The 22,289-nt window shown below is 48.6% G+C and overlaps 1 protein-coding gene across 3 annotated transcripts in view; it reads right to left on the bottom strand.

Annotated features, from left to right (window-relative positions):
• Window positions 1–22,289, bottom strand: part of ABAT (4-aminobutyrate aminotransferase) — an 86,089-nt gene that overhangs the window by 38,017 nt on the left and 25,783 nt on the right. Inside the window, exons 2-3 of one of the 3 annotated variants that reach the window (XM_070460667.1) lie at window positions 5,933–6,088; window positions 2,858–2,972 (exon numbers count right to left, since the gene is read on the bottom strand). In XM_070460667.1, the coding sequence (XP_070316768.1) occupies window positions 2,858–2,927 (70 nt within the window). In that variant the 5' untranslated portion in view covers window positions 2,928–2,972; window positions 5,933–6,088. Of the gene's footprint in view, window positions 1–2,857; window positions 2,973–5,932; window positions 6,089–19,965; window positions 20,745–22,289 lie in introns of those variants that run through there. The other 2 variants (XM_020892304.2, XM_070460666.1) reach the window with 2 other exon arrangements.

Below are 22,289 nucleotides of genomic sequence, written 5' to 3'. Positions count from 1 at the left end.
GGTGGGTAAATTCAACCCAATTCTCTGGGTCTGATAATGATGCTCGCCATCCTCCGTGACTGTGCCAATCCACAGAGTCAGTTTTTAACTCCAAACTGCCATCCGATGTTTTTATGTCCTCTAGATCTTCTGCTGAGGGTAATAAATGAATGTCACTTTCCCAAACAGCAAGGGTTCTGTATGTGAGCCTAGCCAAAGTCAAGATCAAGTTCAACGGGAGTTATCTGCTCTGCTTTTGTTAAAAACTAAACTGAACATCTGGGACTTCCCTGCTGGTCCGGTGGTTAAGAATCTGCCTTCCAATGTGCGGGATGCAGGTTCAGTCCCTGGTCAGGGGAACTAAGATTCCACAGGCCGTGGAGCAACTAAGCCTGTGCTAGGTAGCCCATGAGCCGCAGCTAAGATCTGATGAATCTTCTGTGCTAATGACTCTCCCTTCTACTTGGAACACAACAGACCTGCATCATTGGGGTTTATTTGTTACATAATTAGGGTAAGCATTAATATGCTTATCTTCTAATTTAAAAAAAAACCCTCAAAACCTACTAGTAACTTCTCAAGGCTATCAAGGTTAAAAAAAAAAGGAAAAACTGAGAAACTCATAGACCAGAGGAGATAATGAAACTGGATTGGACCCTGGAGCAGAAAGAGGCCCTGAGAAAAAGTTGGTGAAATTCACAGGCAAGTCTGGAGTTTGGTTCAGATCAATGTACTAAGGTCAGTTCCTCAGCAATGACAATCCTGGTGATGTAAGATGATAAGACTGGGGAAAACTGGGTGAAAAGCATGTGGGATCTCTTTGCTCTGTCTTTGCAATTTCTCTGCACATCTAAAATATTCCAAGATAAATGTTTATTTAAAAATAAAACCTGTGGGAGAGGAGAGAACACTCCTGCTTTTTATCCTACTCAAGATACAAACGCCTGCAACATTCAACAAGGAGACCAAGGACTGCGCCGACAATTTGTCTTCAGAAGGCAGATGGGACACATGATAAGAAGGAGACATCGTGATCTGAGAACTGGGGACAACCTGGAGGGGCAGGCATCCGAAGCAGGCTACCGCAAGCTTCCTTCTCCCAGAGCTGCTGGGAGGCAAGCTGCATGCATGCTCAGTTGCTAAGTCGTGTCCAACTCTCTGCAACCCCCTGGCAGGACTGCAGCCTGCCAGGCTCCATGGGATTTACCAGGCAGGAATACTGGAGTGGGTCGTCAGTTCCTTTTCCAGGGCATCTTTCCCGCCCAGGGATCAAACCCACGTCTCCTGTGTTGGCAGGCAGGTTCTTTACCACCAAGCCACCAGAGAAGCCCAGGAGGAACATCGAGGGGGTGGATAATAATCCAGTGTTTGGAGCTGGACTGATGTAAGAAAAACTTGGTCCATTTTCAAGGACAACTAGCCTAGAGGGACAGCCTGCTGATGTAATAGCCATTAGGATACTTGCGTGGGAAGATCCAGATGAAGGGGGAGTGATAAATCCAGGTGACTTTCTCAGGAAGATTGTTAACCCCATAGTATGCAACCATGAGGGACTGGGGGAGGGACTTGCGTGCAGAGAGGACAAAAACCCCACTGTAATGACTCTGGGTGTGCTTGCCCCCCAGATGCCTGATCTGGCAACATCATCATTAAAGCCTTGCTTCTCGCTGAGCCTTGTGTCTCCAAATCCACCCCTTGGGTTTGGGCCTGTGGGCTCTATTTTCCACATCTGACTTGCATTCAAGGGGCTGTGTGACTTGGCTTCTCTGAGCCTCAGTTTTCTCATCTGTAAACTGGGCTTCACCCTTCCCTTCCTTGTGGGACCTATGGAGGGAGGTCTCTTGAGATCATACAGGCAGGGTGCTCACTAGACTATGCTGCCTGAATTCAGAGAGGCAGAGAGAAATGGAAGCATCTGAGAGGGACCGCATATAAAAGCAGAGACATTACTTTACCGACAAAGGTCCATCTAGTCAATGCTATGGTTTTTCCAGTAGTCAGGTATGGATGTGAGAGTTGGACTATAAAGAAAGCTGAGCACTGAAGAATTGATGCTTTTGAAATGTGGTGTTGGAGAAGACTCTTGAGAATCCCTTGGACTGCAAGGAGATCCAACCAGTCCATCCTGATGGTGATCAGTCCTGAATACTCATTGGAAGGACTGATAATGAAATGCCAATACTTTGGCCACCAGATGCAAAGAACTGACTCATTGGAAAAGACCCTGATCCTGGGAAAGATTGAAGGCAGGAGGAGAAGGGGATGACAGAGGATGAGATGGTTGGACAGCACCACTGACTTGATGGACATGAGTTTGAGCAAGCTCTGGGAGTTGTTGATGGACAGGGGAGCCTGGTGTGCTGCAGTCCATGGGGTCGCAGAGTCGGACACAACTGAGTGACTGAACTGAACTGGGGTGGGGTGACAGCATGAGCTGCTGGCCATCTGGGTGCGGGGTGAGCAGAGGTAAGGGAGAGGGAGGGGCAGGGTGGCCATTCCTTGGATAGGGCCCACTCTCTAGTGCCTTTGAAGCTTTTAGGCGAGTTACAAGGGCTTTTGTAGTTTCCTTGTTTCTGGGCAGCAAACCTAGCTCTGTGTTTCCCCCAGCGGTCCCTGTGGGGATGGCTTGGGCCCTGCTGGCTTCGGGGGCGAGCAGAGCGGCTCCAGGGCAGATCAGCTCCCTGCCCATTGCTGAGCTGTCCTCCTGGCCACAGGAGCACACGCTGGAGATGGGAGGAGCGGCCAAGAGGACATTTTATGGGGGTGGGTGGGACAGCAGCTCCCTTTGTCCCCAAGACCTCTTCCGGACCCCTAAGTCCCTAGTCTGGATTGCATCTTCCATTAGGACCAGTTCTTGCCAAGATCCCCCAGGGCTTACCCGGCACCAACAGGCGGTAGTTGTGCTGGAAGCTGCAGACCAGCCGCTGGCTGAGCAACATGGAGGCCATGGTCCCCTCCGCTGGGAACAGAGACCCCTGTCACACGCTCCAGCCCTGAAAGAAACCAGAAACTCAGAGTCAGACCAACAGAGGCCACGCCCTTGCTGACCAAGTATCCCACTCCCCACCATTCCCCCACATGGTGGAGAGGTTCTGCTAATATCAGATCCTTTGCTTTCATGCAGAAGGCACACTCTATTTTTTATGATTTAAAAAAATCATAATTTATTTTTTTAGCTTTGCTGGGTCTTCCCTGCTTCTCAACTAAAGGGCTTTCTCTAGTGGCGGCCATCAGGGCTAGTCTCCAGTTGGGGTATGCAGGCTTCTCATTGGAGCGGCTTCCCTTGTTCAGGAGCACAGGCTTGAGGAGTTGTGGTGCTTGGGCCCAGTCGCTCCCCGGCATGTGGGACCTTCCCAGACCAGGGATTGAACCTGTATCCCCTGCACTGGCAGGCAGATTCTTAACCACTGGACCATCAGGGAAGTCCTACACTTTATTTATTTTTAAAAAATTTTTTGCGTGGTTTGCACAATCTTAGTTCCCTAACCAGGGATTGAACTCAGGCGACGGCAGTGAAAGTCCAGAGTTCTAACTACTGAACCACTGGTGGAGGCGGGGGAGGGGGGGTTTCCCAGAGTATATACACTTTAAATCAAAGTCTGTTCACCTTGTGGGTTTTTTTTTAAATAAATATTTTCTTACTTTATTTGGCTGCGCTGAGTCTTAGTTACAGCATGCAGGATCTTTAGTTGCAGCATGTGAATCATAGCTGTGACATGTGGGATCTAGTTCCCTGACTAGGGATGGAACCTGAGCCCCCTGCATTGGAAGCTGGAGTCTTAGCCGCTGGACTACCAGGGAAGTACCCCACACTGTGTTTTTCTTGACCTTGTATCTAGGTAGGATTATTACACCCACTTTCCAGATGGAAAAACAGAGAGAGGACAGAGTTGGCTGGAGGACCCTCTGTGGGCAAGCTGGTGAGAGGGCCTTGTCCCCCTGGATAAGTAAAGCAGCCTGCGTGCTACATGATGGAAAAACTCAGATGGAGCAAACTCCAGAGCAGACGTCCTGGTGACCGCTCAGTGGGGGAGGCCAGGAGGCCCCCCGCCCTGTTCACACACAGAATGTTGATGGCTGGGTCGCTGGGAACCCTGAGATCCAGGGCAGCACCTGGGGCCCATTTTGAGGGGTGGGCTTCTCCAGCACGACCAACCATCCTGGGTGTGTTCTGGACCAAGAGGGTTCCAGGGTGTGGGACTTTCAGGTTTTGCTTTTTTTTTTTTTTTTAAAGAATTCACAAAAACGGCAATCACATGAATATGGGATGCCTTCATTTATAATTTTTTCTGATTCTCACTGAATAGGTATTATTCATTCATTCACTTATTTTTTATTGGAGTATAGCTGTTTTACAATGTTGTGTTGGTTTCTGCTATGGTATGGCATGTACGTGATTAATTGTGTCTGACTCTTTGTGACCCCGTGGACTGTAGTCCACCAGGCTCCTCTGTCCGTGGGATTTTCCAGGCAAGAGTACTGGAGAGGGTTGCCATTTCCTTCTCCAAGGGATCTTCCCGACCCAGGGATTGAACCTGGGTCTCCTGCACGGCAGATGGATTCTTTGCCGTCTGAGCCACCAGAATCCTCCAGGATGGAAGGGACTGTTTTTTTTAAAATGTTGTAACAGAAGGCTTTTATGAAAAAATATATCTTGCATGTGGACAAAGATTAGAAAGGAACACACAGACACACAATGGAAACCACTATTATCTGGAGGCTTAGAATAGGAATGATTTTGAAATTTTCCATCTTTTGCTGAAATGTTATTATTTCCCTTTGCCACCAAAAAAAAAAAAAAGTCAAAAGAGATAGGGTGGGAAATATTAGCAACTCCAGGTGTGGGAAAGAAATAAGTGAGACCAGAGGAACCCCAGGGCAGTGCTTCTCAAACTAATTGATCATATCCCTCTCTAAAAACATATTGATGCATTTAATTAATGTGTGTGCATGCTCAGTCACATCCAACTCTTTGCGACTCCCATGGACTGTAGCCTGCCAGGCTCCTCTGTCCATGGGATTCTCCAGGCAAGGATACCAGAGTGGGTTGCCATTTCCTCCTCCAAGAAGTGACTGTTTTGAAGGGTATTTGATCTCCCTCAATCTGCTCAACCATCCAGGGAGTAGGGTATCTCCCCATTTCTGATATGAGGAGATAGAAGTTCAGAGAGGTCATGATATTTGGCCTTGATCACAGGATTGCTTGGGACTGCCTAACCCCAAACCCTTGCTCATGACAACATGGATTAATTCAGTGACTAACAAAACACCTAACTATAGAAGCAAGGGGCTTGATGAATACAAATGATCCTGTTAAGAGAGGAAATCTTGCTGCTTTTCACCTGAGAAAATATTATTGAGGAAAGCATGGTCTTGGAAAGTGTGACCATAAATTAACTGAGAAACCAGACTCTTTCTGTGATAACTCAATGAATTTTTTTATCTATTCCAGAACAACCAACTCAATGCAAGCCTGTTAATTTAGCAGCCTGGTAACTAGGTAATGCTAGTGGTAAAGGCCTGCCTGCCAACGCAGGAGATGCAAGAGACTCAGGTTCAATCCCTGAGTTGAGAAGATTCCCTGGAGAAGGAAATGGCAACCCATTCCAGTATTCTTGCCTGGGAAATCCCATGGAGCCCGGCAGGCTGCAGTCCACGGGGTTGCAGGGAGTCAGACACAACTCAGCGACTAAGCACAACACACACGAGGCAGAAAGAGCGATTGCTGTCTCTCTTTGAAGACTGTTCATCTCAAATGAGAGCACTAAGGACTCCACACCATTCAACTGCCATTAGGTGTGTGTTTGAAAATTCGAGAATCTCGGAGAACTCAAATGTTCACATTTGAGTGCTCCGCAAAAGTGAAAGTCACACCCGTACACTTTCAATTACAAAATGTCACATTGGGAAATATATCTCGCTGACATTTCAGTGGCCCGCAGTTGAAACTGACCTTATAACGAAACCTGATCTCTATCAGACGTTAGTTCTCAGCACAATATATTTCCAACAATCAGAAGAGTTGATGTCATTCATTCAGTTTCTCTGGCCCACTAATCCAATCAACAAAATTAATCAGGTACCCGTTTCACGAAAGGCACTGCATTATCTAGACACAGGAGAAAACGAAGATGAATAAAATGCTGCTCTCTTTCTAAAGCTCATAATTTAGTGTCAGAGGAATGAGGGGGAGAAAACAGGAGAATTTAATGTAGTAACTGCTTTACTCATCATGTCAATAAATCCTTAAAATAACCTGGCAGGATATGTAGATGAAGAAATGCCCAGTTTACTGTCAACAGCTAATTCTGCATAAGACAGAATGGAATCTGTACCTTTGCTGGTATAAACAAGCTGCCAGGGGAACAGAGAAATTAATTCTAGGTGTGTGTGGGGGAGTGCTGCCCCTTGAAAAGCTGCAAGGTTTCAGAAGCCATAGAAAGAAAGGGGAGGTCATGAATGAAGAAATGAATGCTAAGTTGCTTCAGTCATGTCCAGCTCTTTGCGACTCTATGGACCATAACGTGCCAAGTTCCCCTGTCCTTGGGATTCTCCAGGCAAGAATACTGGAGTGGGTTGCCATGCCCTCCTCCAGGGGATCTTCCTGACCCAGGGATCGAACCCTCATCACTTATGTCTCCTGTATTGGCAGGTGGGTTCTTTACCACTAAGGCCACCTGGGCAGCTGAACTAATGCTCAAAGGCATGAAAGGACGCGGACTGCACGTGGACTCAGGCGTGATATCTCAGAGCAGTGAAAGGGAAGATACACAGAATTAGGTCCCAGGACTTCCTCAGTGGTCCAGTGGCTAAGACTCCATGCTCACAATGCAGGGGGCCCGGGTTCTATCCCTGGTCAGGGAACTAGCCCCGAAAGCGGCAATTGTAACATCCCATATGCTTCAGCAGAGATTAAAGATTCCGCATGCTGCAACAGACCCAGCACAGCCAAGTAAACAAATATTAAAAAAAAAAAAAGAAAATCTGCTAATTACCAGATGGAACCCACTAGAGACCCTTTAAAGGAAGGAAGGTGCCAATTGCTCTTGTCTTATCCAGAAGGAACCTCTTCAGCCAAGTCCCAGAGGGTAAGGAGGGAATAGGTACTCAGTATGTTAATGAGATGCTGGGGTCATTGATGAGTTGGGGAGGGGGACTTGCTGGGATGAGCTGAGTGGAGAACATCAAGTGGGGTGGGAGTTGATGGCGAGGAAGAAGCCAGGGACCAGCTCCTAAACCCCCAGCCTTAGAGCTGGTGGTTTGAGAATTACGGGTCCCTCAAAATGTTAAACACAGAATTACCATATGGTCCAGCAATTCCACTTCTAAGTATATACCCAAAAGAACAAAGATAGCAACTTGAGGGAAAACATGAACACGCGTGTTCACAGTAGAACCATTCACAATCACCAAAAGGTGGAAACAGCCCGGCGTGCACTGATGGATGAGCAGATGAACACCATGTGGTTTGTCGATGCCATGGACTATTATTCACCATAAAAAGGGAAGAAAGAAGCACTGAAACAACATGGATGAACCTTAAAGACATTGTAAGTGCAGGAATCCAGACATAAAAGGTCACCTATTGTAAGATTCTGTTTATGTCTGAAACTTTGAGAATAGGTAAATCCAGGGACGTCCTGGTGGTCCAGTAGTTAAGAACCTGCCTGCTGATGCCGGGGACACGAGTTCGATCCCCGGTCTGGGAAGATCCTACAGAGCAACTGAGGAGCAACTAAGCCCTTGAGCCACAACTACTGAACTCATGCTCCGCAACAAGAGAAGTCGCTGAAATGAGAAGCCTCCACACGGCAACTAGAGAGTAGTCCCCTCATTCCGCGACTAGAGAAAAAGCCGGTGCAAAGCAATGAAGACCCTGCTCAGCCAAAAACAAATAATAATAACAAAAAAGTAAAATTAGTGAGCAGGTCTGAAATTCGTGTTAAAACAGCAGTTTAATAATAGTACTCCCCTCCCCCAACTCTTAAGTCATCGAGTCACTGCCTGTCCACCACAGCCCTTGTTTGGCTCTGGAATTGAAGACACACCGCACTTCCGGCCTCGGTTTCCTTGTGTGTAAAATGTAGGTGTTGGACATGTTGTTTCTAAGGCCCCTTCTGACCTTGAGAAGCATCTGGGGCGCAGTTTATGGAGAATTCCTTGCAGCACTGCTCCCGGCCCCCAGAAGTGGTACCAGCCTCCCCTCCACCTGGGTCCCCCCGCCACCTTCTCTGCAATCTGCTGCACATCTGGAAAAGGGATGGGGTGGCCTGAGGGATCCCAGGCTGGAGGGGGAGCTTTCTGAGCACCAGCCCACCCTGAGGCTTGGGACCAATGCGGGGGAGAAATTCCAACTCTGAATGGAAAACAGGCTGCTTGCCAGGCACCCCTGGTCCCTGAAATCCTTGTCTTTTTGGCCCCACCACGTGGTATGTGGCATTTCAGCTCCCTGACCAGGGATTGAACCCATGCCCTGTGAAGTGGAAACACAGAGTCTTAACCTCTGGGCTGCCAGGGAAGTCCCCACTTAATGTACTTCTTGAGATCAACTTGCTTTTTAAACTTTCCTATTTGAAATTACTTTCCTACAGCTGGTGGTAGAGAAGACTCTTGAGAGTCCCATGGGCTGCAAGGAGATCAAACATTCAATCCTAAAGGAAATCAACCCTGAATACTCATTGGAAGGACTGATGCTGAAGCTCCAATACTTTGGCCATCTGATGCCAAGAGCCGACTCATTGGAAAAGACGCTGATGCTGGGAAAGATAAAAGGCAGGAAAAGGAGGTGACAGAGGATTAGATGGTTGGATGGCATCACTGACTCAATAGACATGAGTCTGAGCAAACTCGGAGACAGTGAAGGACCGGGAAGCCTGGCAAGCTGCAATCGAAAAGAGTCGAACAGAACTGAACAACTAATCACAAACGGCCCCTACTAATCACTCCCCAGCATCCTTCTCTCAAAGTTTCATTTGCTGCAAATAAAAGTGATTGGGGAAAGAATGTAATAAAATCAAGGCAGGTTGTCAAATTAAAAGCTGGATGCGGTTCACTGCCCAAGGTTTCCGGCCTCTGCCGGGCCCCATCTTCTGCAGAGGGCCCCATCTTCTTGCTAGGATGGAGACGAGCAGCTCTCAGACAGGTGTTAAAAGCAGGCTAGCATCAGACCGGAACTTTTCTCCTTGCCATGATGAGAACCAAAAGAGAAATTTCAGTCAATCAATAAACTAAAGAGAATAGGAACCATCAGTGCACGAGGTAGGTGGGGGGTGACCTTTGTTTCAGACACGTGGAGCCCCTACAAAGTACCTGTTTCTCAGTGCGCGTTTCAGTCAAAACAAGTTGAAACCCTGGTCTCACCAGATACTGGAATCCTTGGGTTTCCACCTACTTCTTCCTATCCTGGTTCCTTTAATTAAAATGCTAATTAGTTCTCTCTGCTGCCTCTTATCTTCCTGGTGCATTTGGAGGGTGGGCTGGGCAGAAGCAATGTTTAAATCAATAGGGCGAGAGGAATTCAGGTGAAAGGGCAAAAAAAAAAAACTTCTGATTTTTTTCTATGAATAAAAAGTCATAGAGAATAAAAAGACACAGGTGCTGGGAAAGAATGAGGGCAGGAGAAGAAGGTGGTGGGGGAGGCGGGCAGAGGATGAGATGGTTGGATGGCATCATTGACTCAATGGACATGAGTTTGAGCAAACTCTGGGAGATAGTGAAGGACAGGAAAGACAGGTATGCTGCAGTCCATGGGGTTGCAAAGAGTTCGACGCAGCGACTGAACAACAACAATCACAGTATTGCCTGCCGCTTATGGCTCACCTATTGTGAGCACCATACCTTCTGTGTGACACTTTGTGTCCGCCTCAGGTGACAGGCTCAGAGGTGAATGACTCCCCACGGTCTTGGGGCTCAAAAGCCAGTGATTCTGACCCTTGCTGCCGGCGAGAATCAGGGGAGCTCTCCATCTATGACACTCCCTCCCTCGGGGATACCCACGAGTGTGATCTGGGCATTGGCGACGCTCCCGAGGCAGGGTCACAAACCACCTTCCTAAGGGGTAGACGGTGGACCCTGCATTCGACCCAGGTCTGCACTGCCCCCAAGTCCTTGGAAATGGCTTTGAAAGTTAAGCATTCCAAAGATGAAAAAGAAGAGAAAAAAATGAAGACCAAGGTGGCCCTTTGGGGAGCTGGGGTGCAGGACGCTTGATGTGAAACCAGCCTCTTTTGCCTGCTCTGTGACCTTGAGCACCTTGAGGAACCTCTCTGGGTTTCAGCTTCCTCGTCTGTAAAACAGGGACAAGAACAACTGCACCTAACTCATGGCCTAGCTGAGGGTGAGCCGAGACCCGGGACTTGGTCCCTGCTGTCCACAGCCCCAGAGCGCGCTGCAATCACTGACTACATACTAAACACTCCAAAACCATCCTATGAAGACGGACTCATCTACCATTTGCATGTGTCACTGGTTGGAGGTGGAACCCCTGGACTTTTCTGAGGTCCCCTCCCCGCAAACACTTGTTCTCATTCTTCTATCTGCTCTTGGAACGGAGACAGAAACGCTGGCAGAGGCTGGGGACATTCCTTTCCCTGTCTGCAGCCCCAACTGTCAGCTTTTCCGCAGATTCAATGGGACACAATGACGGGCTCAAGCTAAGTGGGCCTCCATTGTCAAGGCCAGGGGTCGCTATGGCAACCAATAAAGCCAGAGGCCTGGCCTTTGCAGATGGCTAACAGGGCCCCATTCAAGGGCCTGTGAAGATGGCCTTGGGACAGAAGGTTTTATCTCGGACCTGGCTGGCCTCCTCCAGCACCCCTCCCCACCCCAGCTTTCTCTGCAAAACAGACCCTGGCTCTTCCTCCCTGCATTCATGAATTCATGATTCCCTATAACCTGCTGGTGGAACACCATACAATCATCACTGACTTGTAACAAGGGGAGAGGAATACTGTTCTTAGAAATCGGCAAGTGTTTACTCCTAAGACAGACCGAGCGTGCAGTTGAGAAAGTAACGTCAGCCAGAAACTGGGCCCAAATGTGCCATCTAGTAGCTCGATGACTGGGCAAGTTGCTCAGTTCAATAATTCCCTAGTGGTCCAGCACTCTCCCTGCCGAGGGCCCGGGTGAGGGCCCGGATTCAATACCTGGTGGGGGAACTAAGATTCCATAAGCTGTATGGTGTGGCCAAAAAAAAAAAAAAAACCCAAAAAAAACCCCAAAAGGTTGCTCAGCTCACTGGGACCTCAGTCTCCTCATCTGTGAAATGGGAAGAACAAAACCTACCCACGCGGTCACGAGGCACAGAATTTGGCCAACTGAAGCCTGCACACAGGATGTAGAAAAGAACACTCCTCGCAGGCCACGTTCTCAGTTTCCAAACAAACCTCCACCTTGTAGGGAAGGCCTTTCTTCCACAGTCTAACGTCCTGGGAGGGACCATGTGCTCGTGCAAATCTCTGGCTCTGCTCGAGCCTGAAGATCTAGCTTCCACGAGACAGAAGCTGGCCTGCCCCAATCTCTCCATCCTTAGGTTTCTGTCTCCCAGTTCACCTGCCCACACTGCCCCAGCCTCCGAGACTCTATCAGGAAGAAGGTGTGCGTGCTCAGTAACGAAGTCCTGTCCAGCTCTTTGTGACCCCATGGACTGTAGCCCGCCAGGCTCCTCTATCTATGGAATTTTCTGGGTAAGCATACTGGAGTGGGTTGCCATGCCCTCCTCCAGGGGATCTTCCCAATTCAGGGATCAAACCTGTGTCTCCTGCATTAGCGGGCGGATTCTTCACCATGGAGACTCCTGGGAAGCCCCAGGAAGAATAGGAAGTCAGGAAGAATAAGGTGAACTTAAATCCTGCACGCAGGCAGCATGGACATGGTGTCTCTAGAATAGAGTGAAGGGAGAAAAGAACAGACACGGCTTCGAATACAAGCTCCGAATGGGAGAGGCAGAGGCTTCGCTCTAGAGGCAGGACACAAACAGAAAGACACATCCTGGAAGTGCTGGGTGAGTTTCGGATTTCTGACCCCACAGGGAGTGGGAGTGAGAGAATAGAATCTGGGTTGGGAAAGATCTGTGCCAACGCTGAACAAGCCGGCCTGGGCCAGCGGACTGGAGGCTGTTTGCTCAGTTTCATGACTGTTTACCAGGTGTCTGTCCACTGAGCACGTGCTCTGCTCTGCCCTGGGGACCCAGCGTTCCCGCTCGGGGTGAGGTTGGAGGTGGGGGGGCGGCAAAAACCAGCAGATAAGGTCCGCGTGATGGGAGGAGACATGTTCCCTGTTCGGAGAAACCAAATCTTTTTAAGGACTCCAGGAACTGCTGAGGGTGCAAATACCACAGCGTGTTACAAATGAGCCATTTATTTTCTCCCAGGTCTGCACTGAGAGCAACTTGGAAACACTTTTTTGGTGGTTGGAGTTACCACATATGCCTGACGGTAGTCCTGTAGTCCCTTAGAAATGCCTTAGCTTCAGAAATTCAAAGGAGCTGATGTGTGATGGAGGGTTTGCTCAGTGAACAAATGCCTGGTGTGCCAAACACGACGCACTCTATCTCATCTACTCTCCAAATGCAAATTCGACTCTTGCCATTTTTTTCAGGTGAGGGAACAGGCTCAGAGAGGTTCAGACACTTGCACAAGGACACACAGCCAGAGATCGTGGAGCTGGGTTGGAACAACGGCCCTCTGGGCTTGAAGACCAAGATCTGGGAATATTACCAGTTTGGTGGTTGTGGTCCTTACCCAGAAACCTCATCAATCAACTGAGACCAACATACACTTCCTTTACAGGGGCAAAAAAACTTAGCAGCTGTCACTGTTTGCAGTCTTCTGAAGATCTTCATCTTTTTTGTTTGTGTATTTTTCTTTTTTGGCTGTGGCATGTGGACATTTAGTTCCCTGACCAGGGATTGAACCCACACCCCTGGCATTGGGAGCATGGAGTCTTAACAACTGGAGTGCCAGGGAAGACCCAAGAAAGTCTTCATCTTTTGGCCTTGCACTCATTTCCAACCTCAGCCCACACTTGACACCTTCCCTACATCCCAATTCTTATCCCACCTTCCCTTTCAGGGTGCAGAGGTCTGAATTCCATGAAGCACTCTGTCCTACCCTAAGGCATGTAAGATCCTTGGTGTGCAAGAAGCAACATCTCTGTGACTCTACGGCACTCAGGACAGCTCCAGGTAACAGAGAATGCTGCCTGCACATTTCAAACATCAGTATATGAGGGATTTCCCTGGTGGTCCAGTGGTTAAGACTTTGCACTGCCAATGCAGGGGGAGTGGGTTCAATCCCTGGTCTGGGGACTAAGATCCCACATGCCACTGGAATGGCCAAAAGATAAAATTAAAAAAAAAAAAATCAATATATGACCAAGAGTTTGCCTACCTTTTCTTGCTTCCTAATTCTTCTAGCCTATGCTTTCAAAATTTTGGTGCAGGAGAGATGGCGAAGAGGAGAGGAGATCCAAGGACAGAGTCATGAAAAAGCCCCCAATGCATCATCTTCTGAACCAGTCAAGCTGTTGACTGGCACAATGGCCGTCAATCATGTGACCCTGGCCAAACAGTAAGGCTTTCTTTTTTTTTTAATTTATTTTTATTAGTTGGAGGCTATTTACTTTACAATATTGTAGTGGTTTTTGCCATACATTGACATGAATCAGCCATGGATTTACATGTGTTCCCCATCCCGATCCCCCCTCCCGCCTCCCTCCCCATCCCATCCCTCTGGGTCTTCCCAGTGCACCAGCCCTGAGCACTTGTCTCATGCATCCAGCCTGGGCTGGTGATCTGTTTCACCCTTGATAGTATACTTGTTTCAATGCTATTCTCTCAGAACATCCCACCCTCGCCTTCTCCCACAGAGTCTAAAAGTCTGTTCTGTACATCTCTGTCTCTTTTTCTGTTTTGCATATAGGGTTATCGTTACCATCTTTTTAAATTCCATATATATGCGTTAGTATACTGTATTGGTCTTTATCTTTCTGGCTTACTTCACTCTGTATAATGGGCTCCAGTTTCACCCATCTCATTAGAACTGATTCAAATGAATTCTTTTTAATGGCTGAGTAATATTCCATTGTGTATATGTACCATAGCTTCCTTATCCATTCATCTGCTGATGGGCATCAAAGTAGGGCTTTCTGAATGCATGTTGATTTCCAAGATCCTCATGCCAGTCTTATTCACCTCCCACTACACCCCCTGCAGTCTGGCAGCATCTGAGACATCAAACGTAGCCTGTCTGTTTAGGGAGCCTTCACATGGTACCAGAGGGCAGATGGCTGAAGCTCTTAACCCTACAGCTTGCAATGCATTGTTTAGCTTGTTTATTGAAAGGAGGGGGGCCCCAAGGACAAAACAAAAAGAGCGCCAAAGAAAGGGCTGGGACCTGAACCTGGGGAGGAAGGCTGATCCCAGCTGCTGGTGATTATCAGTGCGCAAGGTAGAGTGTCAAGCAAGTGCAAAATACCAGTTGCCTCTCCTGTCTTTTGTCCACATAGAGCCAGATATTCAGAGTAAATAAAACTGGGATGGGGACTTCCTTGGGGGTCCAGTGGTTAAGACTGTGAGCTTCCACTGCAGGGGGCCTGGGTTCTATCCTGGCCTGGGGAACTAAGATACCATATGCTGCATGCGTGCATGCTCAGTTGCTTCAGCTGTATCTGACTCTTTGTGACCCCATGGACTGTAGCCCACCAGGCTCTTCTGTCCATGGGATTCTCTAAGCAAAAATACTGGAGTGGGTTGCCATGCCCTCCTCTAGGGGACCTTCCTGACCCAGGGATTGAACCCACATCTCCTACAACTCCTGCATTGCAGGCGGATTCTTTACTGCTGAGCCACCGAGATAGCCTTGTATACCTCGTGGCACAGCTCCCCCCCACCGCCAAAAAAAAAGACAAAAAGCCCCCAAAAACCTGGGATGGAATTTATCCTGTTTGGCATGCTCCCTGGAGGAGAAACCCACCCAGGTGTCCAAACCTCCTTTGGTTTCTGTCATCAGCAGTCATTCTCCACCTTACTTCTACCTCACCTCCCATTGAGAAAAATGCCTCCATTTTATGCCTTTAGACAATTTTAGGAAAACAAACTTGCTAAGTAAAAAAAGCACATCTCTAAAATGACACTCCTTGCTTCTGTTCAGTCCCTTGGTTGTGTCCCACTCTTTTGCCATCGCATGGATAGCCTACCAGGCTCCTCTGTACATGGCTTTCTCTTTTAGGCAAGAATATTGGAGTGGGGTGCCATTTCCTCCTACCTCCAGGGGATCTTCCCAACCCAGGGATCGAACCCAAGTCTCTCGCATCTTCTGAATTGGCAGGCGGGTTCTTTACCATTGAACCACTGGGGAAGGATACTCTTTGAGACAAGTACAAAACCCCCAGCCATCCTCCAGGCATAAAGGTAAGGGTTGTAGGAACTAATTAAAGGCTTTATATTGAAATCATCTTAGTTTTTCATACAACATGGGTGCCCCAACATTCCCTGGCTCCCTGCTACCTGCAGGATAAAGCCCAGCTGCTCATCCGGGTAACCCCCCACCCTGATCTTGCAACCTGTATGTCCCGCCCCCCTCCCTGTCCTCTGGGTGCAGACTCACATACACTCTGCTCTTTGCTGCCTCCAGGTTCTCTCTCACGAGATCCTGTCTGCTGGATTGTCCTCTCTGCCCCCTCCCCCTGTGGGTATTCCCTGAATCTTGGGCGCTTTTTCAGAGTGGCCACTTCTGGTCACCTACTCCAAGAAGCCTTCCTGACTCTCAGTTCAGGGTTAGATGCCACTCATCTGCATTTCTCCAGCAATCATTCTTTTTTTTTTGGCCGTACCTTGAGGCACGCGGAATTTTAGTTCCCCAGCTGGTGATGGAACCCACGCCCCCTGCTTCCCACTGGAGCACCAGGGAAATCCCAGCAATCATTCTTTTCTTTTTTTTAACAAAACATTTCAGGGGAATTCCCTGGAGGTCTAGTGATTAGGACTCTGAGCTTCCACTGGAGGGGACCCGGGTTCAATCCCTGGTTGGGGAACTAAGATTCTGCAAGCTGAATGGTGTGGGCCCCCTTGCCCCAAGAAAAAAGCAAACACACAAGACAAATTTAGCTCTACCTATCACCTTGTTCCAGCTGTTAATATTTGTCATGATGAGATTAGCCATGGATTTATACACATATTCTTAAGCATGTTCACCTGTACTATGACAATCTGTTCACAATCCCTGTCTCTGCCTTTAGCCTGTGAAATGCATGTATTCACTCATTCTTTCATTCACGGGTCTGCCATCAGGCTCTGCTATTTCCTGACCGCCTGTCACCTAAAGACACAACAGTAAATCCCAAGGACCCAGGCGAGGGTGGTGGGACCAGAGAGCAGAGCCCTTGCAGACAATAAATAAGTAAACAAAGAAGATAATTTCCCATTGTGATGAGAGTCATCGGCATCCCTTGACAGGGAGCCGGTTCGTTCGTCCCATCACCTCCCCACCAAGCAGCACGTCACATGCTGGATGCTCTGAGCACAGGGTCCCTCCGAGGCAGCCTGGGCTCTGTGGTCACTATGCTAACAGTCCTTTCCTCTCCCACCCCTCGAAAGGGGGACGTGGAGGGGGACCAGGGTGACTGAGGATCCACCCCAGCGGCTCAGGACGGAGACACAATCCCCCGCCCAACCCCTGGCCCCCACAATCCACTCCTAGGATGACTTTTCAAGTGTGTGAACATCTGGTTCACAAAAGGCCACGAGGGAACAGATAAGTACTCCCGATCGAGGTTCTTTCTTGATCACCCTGAGGAGTCACCGCCAAAACTTCAAGCCATGAGAGTGACAACAGACAAATCACAGGTGCCTGCTTCCAGCCTTTGGGGATGGGCTTTGCAGGCTCTGGTGAACTCCTGGGCTTGTGGGCTCCAACCCAACCGCTGTGTGTTTCCCTGGAGGTCTTTACGGCACGCTGAGTAACTGGTTCTCAGGTGAGTTATGGAGGGCAGTTCTGCTAGGAAGAGGTGGGATAAGATGACCTCTTACCACACCCCCCACCCCAGCCTGAAATCTCTGCAGATACTGCTAGGGTCTAGAAAGCAAGCCAGGCCTAGGTGTGGAAGAGAAAGACCCCTCTAGGGTTAATCATCACTGGCTGAGGCAAGGACGCTGGGGTTACAAGAATCACAGTAACAGCAACAACAATAAACATTGTTGATATTTGGGATCACTCACGTGTGTGTGTATGTGTTAGTTGCTCAGTTGTGTCCGACTCTTTGTGACCCCATGGACTGTAGCTGGCCAGGCTCCTCTGTCCAGGGGACTCTCCAGGCCAGAATACTGGAGTGGGTTGCTATTCCATTCTCCAGGGGATCTTCTCGACTCAGGGATGGAAACCCGGGTCTCCTGCAGTGCAGGCAGATTCTCTACCTTCTGAGCCACCAGGGGTCACTTGCTTTGGGTCAAACCCTGTTTCAGGCTTTTACACATACTAGTGCTTTTAATTTTTAGAGCAGCTCTCTGAAGCAGTTACAATTACCATCCTCTCTTACCAAAAAAGACATGGAGGTACAGAGAGGTTAAGTGATTTGCCCCAAACACAGAACCACTAAATAGACAAGCCAGGCTACAAATCCAGGCTGGCTCTAGATCCAGCGCTCTTAACCTCTACACCATAGTGAAGATGTGAAGTCACTTAGACTCAGACTGAAAGTGGGCAAGACTGCTACCCTTCGTAATTTCCCCAGAAGAGCAGTGGCATTGCGTGGATTTTGGCTGGGGCTGGAATCTGGCTCCGCCTCTGTTTTCTTAACTGGAAAATGGGTATGACAGAGCTCCCCCATCCCGAGGCTGCTCTGCGCGTTATATAAGGCAGTCCACGGATTGAGCTAGGCAGAATGTCCAGCATGTGGTGGCGCTTCAAACCGTCTCAAACCTACAGAAAAGTTACAAGTTGCTCAACAACCATCTGTAATTGCAGAATCACCAACCGTTAACAGTGAGCCACATACGTACCTATCCTATCTATCAACCAGTCTATGTACTGATTATCTCTCTTCTGAATTCTTTGAGAAGTATTTGCAGATTCTATGATATTTCATCCCTAAATCCTCCGGCCTGTACATTCTGAAAACAAGCCTTTGTCTCATAGAACTTCAGTACAAATGACCCGAGATACAGATATGTCACCTTCAGGAAATTCACCATTGACATAATTTGTTGCTGTTTAGTTGCTAAGTCATGTCCAACTTTTTTGCAACCCCATGGACTGTAGCCTGCCAGGCTCCTCTGCCTGGGATTTCCCAGGCAAGAATACTGGAGCGGGTTGTCATTTCCTTCTCCAGGGGACCTTCCCAATCCAGGGATAGAACCTGTGTCTCCTGAACTGGGAGGCGGATTCTTTACATAATAGTATCAAATATTTTCTGTATTCAAATTCCCCCATTTGTTCCCAAAACATTTCTGGCGGCTCTTTCTGTTTTTCAAACTTCCCCTGGGAACCACTCATCACTGCACTTGGTTGTGCCAGGCTCTTTCCTCTCTCTCTCTCTCTCATTTTTTTCTTTCATCTCTTTTTAACCTGGGACCATTTCTCAGCCATTTTGCCTTTCATGCCACTGATATTTTAAGAGTCCAGGCTGGCCACTTTGAATGTCTTCGTATTTTTCTGACTCCTTGTAAAATTAACTGTAGCTCATGGGTAAATGCAGAAAGCGGTCTGCAGGGTACCTGATGCCAGAGGTGCAGGGGACTTGGGGGCCGGCCGAGGAGGACGTAGGGCATCAGGTCTACCTGGGTCTAAGAGGTTCCCGGAAGCAGTGATGGAGGATGTTTAAAGGTGATTAGAGCTTTGGCAGGTGGGCCAGGGTGGCGGGGCCTCTGTAGACAGAGGCCGTGGCGTAGGGGAATGAGGGCAGCGACTCAGAATCACAAGTAGCAGCGAGGCTGCTAGGTCGAGGTGCTGAATAAGCAGGGTCTGTGCCTACGTGAACTGGAAACTTCCTTGTCTTCGGATCTGTTCTTTCCTTCAAGATGCCAAGGGCACTGCCCAGCCCACCAGCAGCGTTCACCCACAGATACTGGCCGCCAAGCCTCCCAAACACTCAGGAGTGGAGAAGCACAAAGAATTCCCTTCCAGGGGGTGATGCGGCCGCCTGCCCTCACGCACCAACTGCTCAATCTTAAGCGGCAAGTTGCCAGGGTTCCCACATCTTGCCCTGGAAATCAAATCTCCCTTTCTCAACCTGCTTCCCTCTTGAGGCCTGGGCTGCTTCGGTCAAAAAATACAAAAGGAACTTCTAATCGACCACAGAAATGAACACGGTGAGCATGCTGCCAGCCAAAGTTTCCCATACCTCCTTGTCATAAGCCCCCTACATGGCAAGCAAACTCCTTCTGTCTCATGGAGGAAGAAAGCGAAATGTGCCCTGAAGGGGCTCCCTGAGCCTTCGAGTTTCAAAGAGGAAGTTGTGTGTGTGTGTACGTGTATGTATGTATATGTGTGTGTGCACGTGTGTGCTGTTTAGCCCTTATGACAAAAGGCAAGGATCTCTTTGGGGGCTTGAGCAAAAATGCCCTTCAAGGTGACCCTCACTTCATTTCCTAGGGCCAGAAGGCAGATGCATTAAGAAGTGGTTCTGCCAACCTACTGATGCAAATTCAATTCCTTGCTTAGCATTTTAACATCCATCTTTGTTTATCTTGTTATCATGTGAAAGGGGCTCATACATCAAAAAAACCCAGTCAACTATATTTCAATAAATAATTAAAATAGGAGGGCTCATCCTGCCACGTTCTCTTCGCAAAATATCCTTGAAAAATCTGTCATGCAGGTTTGTGTGTCCTTCAGATAGAAAGTCACCCACAGGCACACTTGCCCATGTGCCACGGGGTATACACTCACACACCCGCTACACAGATAGCAGTGACACACCTCCATATGTCAGCAGATACATGCAATACGTGCAAATACATGCACACACACACACACACATGTCTGCACTCACAGTGCCCGGTCGTCAGGGTCCTGCAGCAAGCCCAGCTCTTGCCTGCTTACAATGCCTCCTCTATGCCATCCTGCAGAGTTTCAGGGACGCGGTCAGCTGGTTCATCCTAAGAGGCGCCGCCGGGTAACAGATCCCGCCTTGGGAGGATGCTCTAGACTCCCAGGCTGTCCCCAGAACATTGGCTCAGATACTGGAGGGGGAACAGGGAGCCTGCGAAGCAAAGCAGCTTTGGAAAAGGATGCGCTCAGCTGGCTCCTAGCAAGCGCTTTGAGGAGAGGGATCAGGAGAAGGTGAGGAGGAGGAAAGGGAGAGAGAGCGCGTGAGGTGGAAAGATGGATTCAGAGAGAGAGGGAGAGAAATTTCCGCACAGAAGCAGAAAGGAAAAGATCCACACGAACCACCTGCTCTAGGACTTTCTGAAATAGGCTGTTTTTGTCGCCTTGACCCCTTCCAGGAGCCTCTCTCTTGATTTTTCTCTAGCCAGCTCAGGAATTCCTGAAGCTACAAAGCACAAACCCAAGGCTGCGGAAGACTAAATGGCTTCCCCTGGACGGTGGCGGCAGAAACAGCCTGTGTCGGGGCCACAGCCTTGAGGGGCTCTGAGGGGCGCCAGGTCATCTCCAAGACCTCCGGGGCCAGGGGGAGGGGCGGCTGCCCTGGTCCTTACAGTCCATCTGACCCCCCTCTCTGGGAGGGGGTCTGCGGGATTACTCTAGCCTCCCCATTACAGCCCAAGCTGGGGTCAGTGCCTGTCCACAGGGGGGCCCAGAAGAGGGCGTGGCAATGGTCACAAGATGGGGAGGTTGAGTGGGGGGAGCCCAAAGCTTTCCATCACATGCTGCTCATCAGTTGCCATGACGACGGCAAGGAGGTGGGGTCGCCCAGACCGGAGGCTGCAAGAGAGACGGGTTGGTTCTAAATCACCGTGACAGCGCTTCAGTTGAGCTATTACGCCGTTGCCGTGGCAACCAATGCGCTCAAATCGCAGAGGAAATCTATAATTATTACAAGCCAGAAACCGGCGAACTTGGGGCGGTAATCAGCACGTTGGGGCAATTCAACCTGAACTTTGGGGGTGGTGTGGGGGACAATGACCCCCGCCCCCAGCCCCCAATTCTGGGAAGAATAAGGCCAGAGGAGTCTCAGCAAGGCAGATCTGTTGATGACACAGAAAGGAAACCTGCAAGGATCTTTTGGCGAAATGAGGAGTAAACACTCGGTGAAACCACACGAAAATGTCAACATTTGACCATTGGAAAACATTTCCCCTGAATTTATTATGGAAATTCCCAACATACAGCAAAGATGAATTTGACACTGAATACCTGTCCACCCACAGCCTGGCTTCTGCTGTTAACGTTTTTACCATAATCACTTCATCACAGCATCTACCCTTCTCTCCATCCATTAACCCTCCTGATTTGTTGATGCATTTCAAAGTAAATTGCAGACATCAGTACCCTTCCCCCTCAAGTGCTTCAGCCTGCAAAAATTAAATATTTGATCATTTTTAACAACCAAAACAGCAATTCCACCTGGTTCAATCTAAATAGAATAAAATCTAGATTTCTGTCTGTCATCTAGCTGACCATCCATCCACCTACCTATCTTTTCTTCTATCCATCCACCCACCCAGTCTCCCACTCATCCTTCTATTTATCCATCCATCCAACCACTCATTTATCGATCCATCCTCCCACCCATCCATCCATCTATTCATCCACCCATCCATCCAGTCTCTCACTCATCCATTCATCCATCCACCCACTCAGTCTCCCACTCATCCTTCTATCCGTCCATCCATCCATCCATCCATCCATCCATCCATCCATCCACTCATTTATCCATCCGTCCATCCACCTATTCACCCATCTGTCTAACCATCTATTCACTCATCTATCTATCCTTCCATCCAGCCACCCACCCAGTCTCCCACTCATCCATCCATCCATCTATTCACCCATCTATCTTTATTTTTTCAAGTTTTCACAGTTTTATTGAGAAATAACTGACATACATCACTAAGTTTAAGGTATACAGCATGATGGTTTGATTTACATATACTGTAAAATAATCACTGTAGTAAGTTTAGTTATAATCTATCATCTCACATGGATACAATAAAAACTTTCCTTAGGATGAGAATTCTTGGGATCTGCTCTCTGAACAACTTTCCTGTGTATTATACAGCAGTGTAAACTATCGTCATCATTACACATTTCATCCCTAGTATTTATTTATCTTATAGTTGGAAGTTCATAACTTTCAGCTGCTTTCATTCAGTTTTCTCTTCCTGTACCCCATGCCTCTGGCAACCATAAGTC

Source organism: Odocoileus virginianus, chromosome 33, assembly GCF_023699985.2.
Source record: "Odocoileus virginianus isolate 20LAN1187 ecotype Illinois chromosome 33, Ovbor_1.2, whole genome shotgun sequence".
In the NCBI taxonomy this organism is placed as follows: domain Eukaryota; kingdom Metazoa; phylum Chordata; class Mammalia; order Artiodactyla; family Cervidae; genus Odocoileus; species Odocoileus virginianus.
The sequence above is the reverse complement of the archived record's forward strand: the minus strand, read 5'-3'. Positions and strand labels throughout refer to the sequence as shown.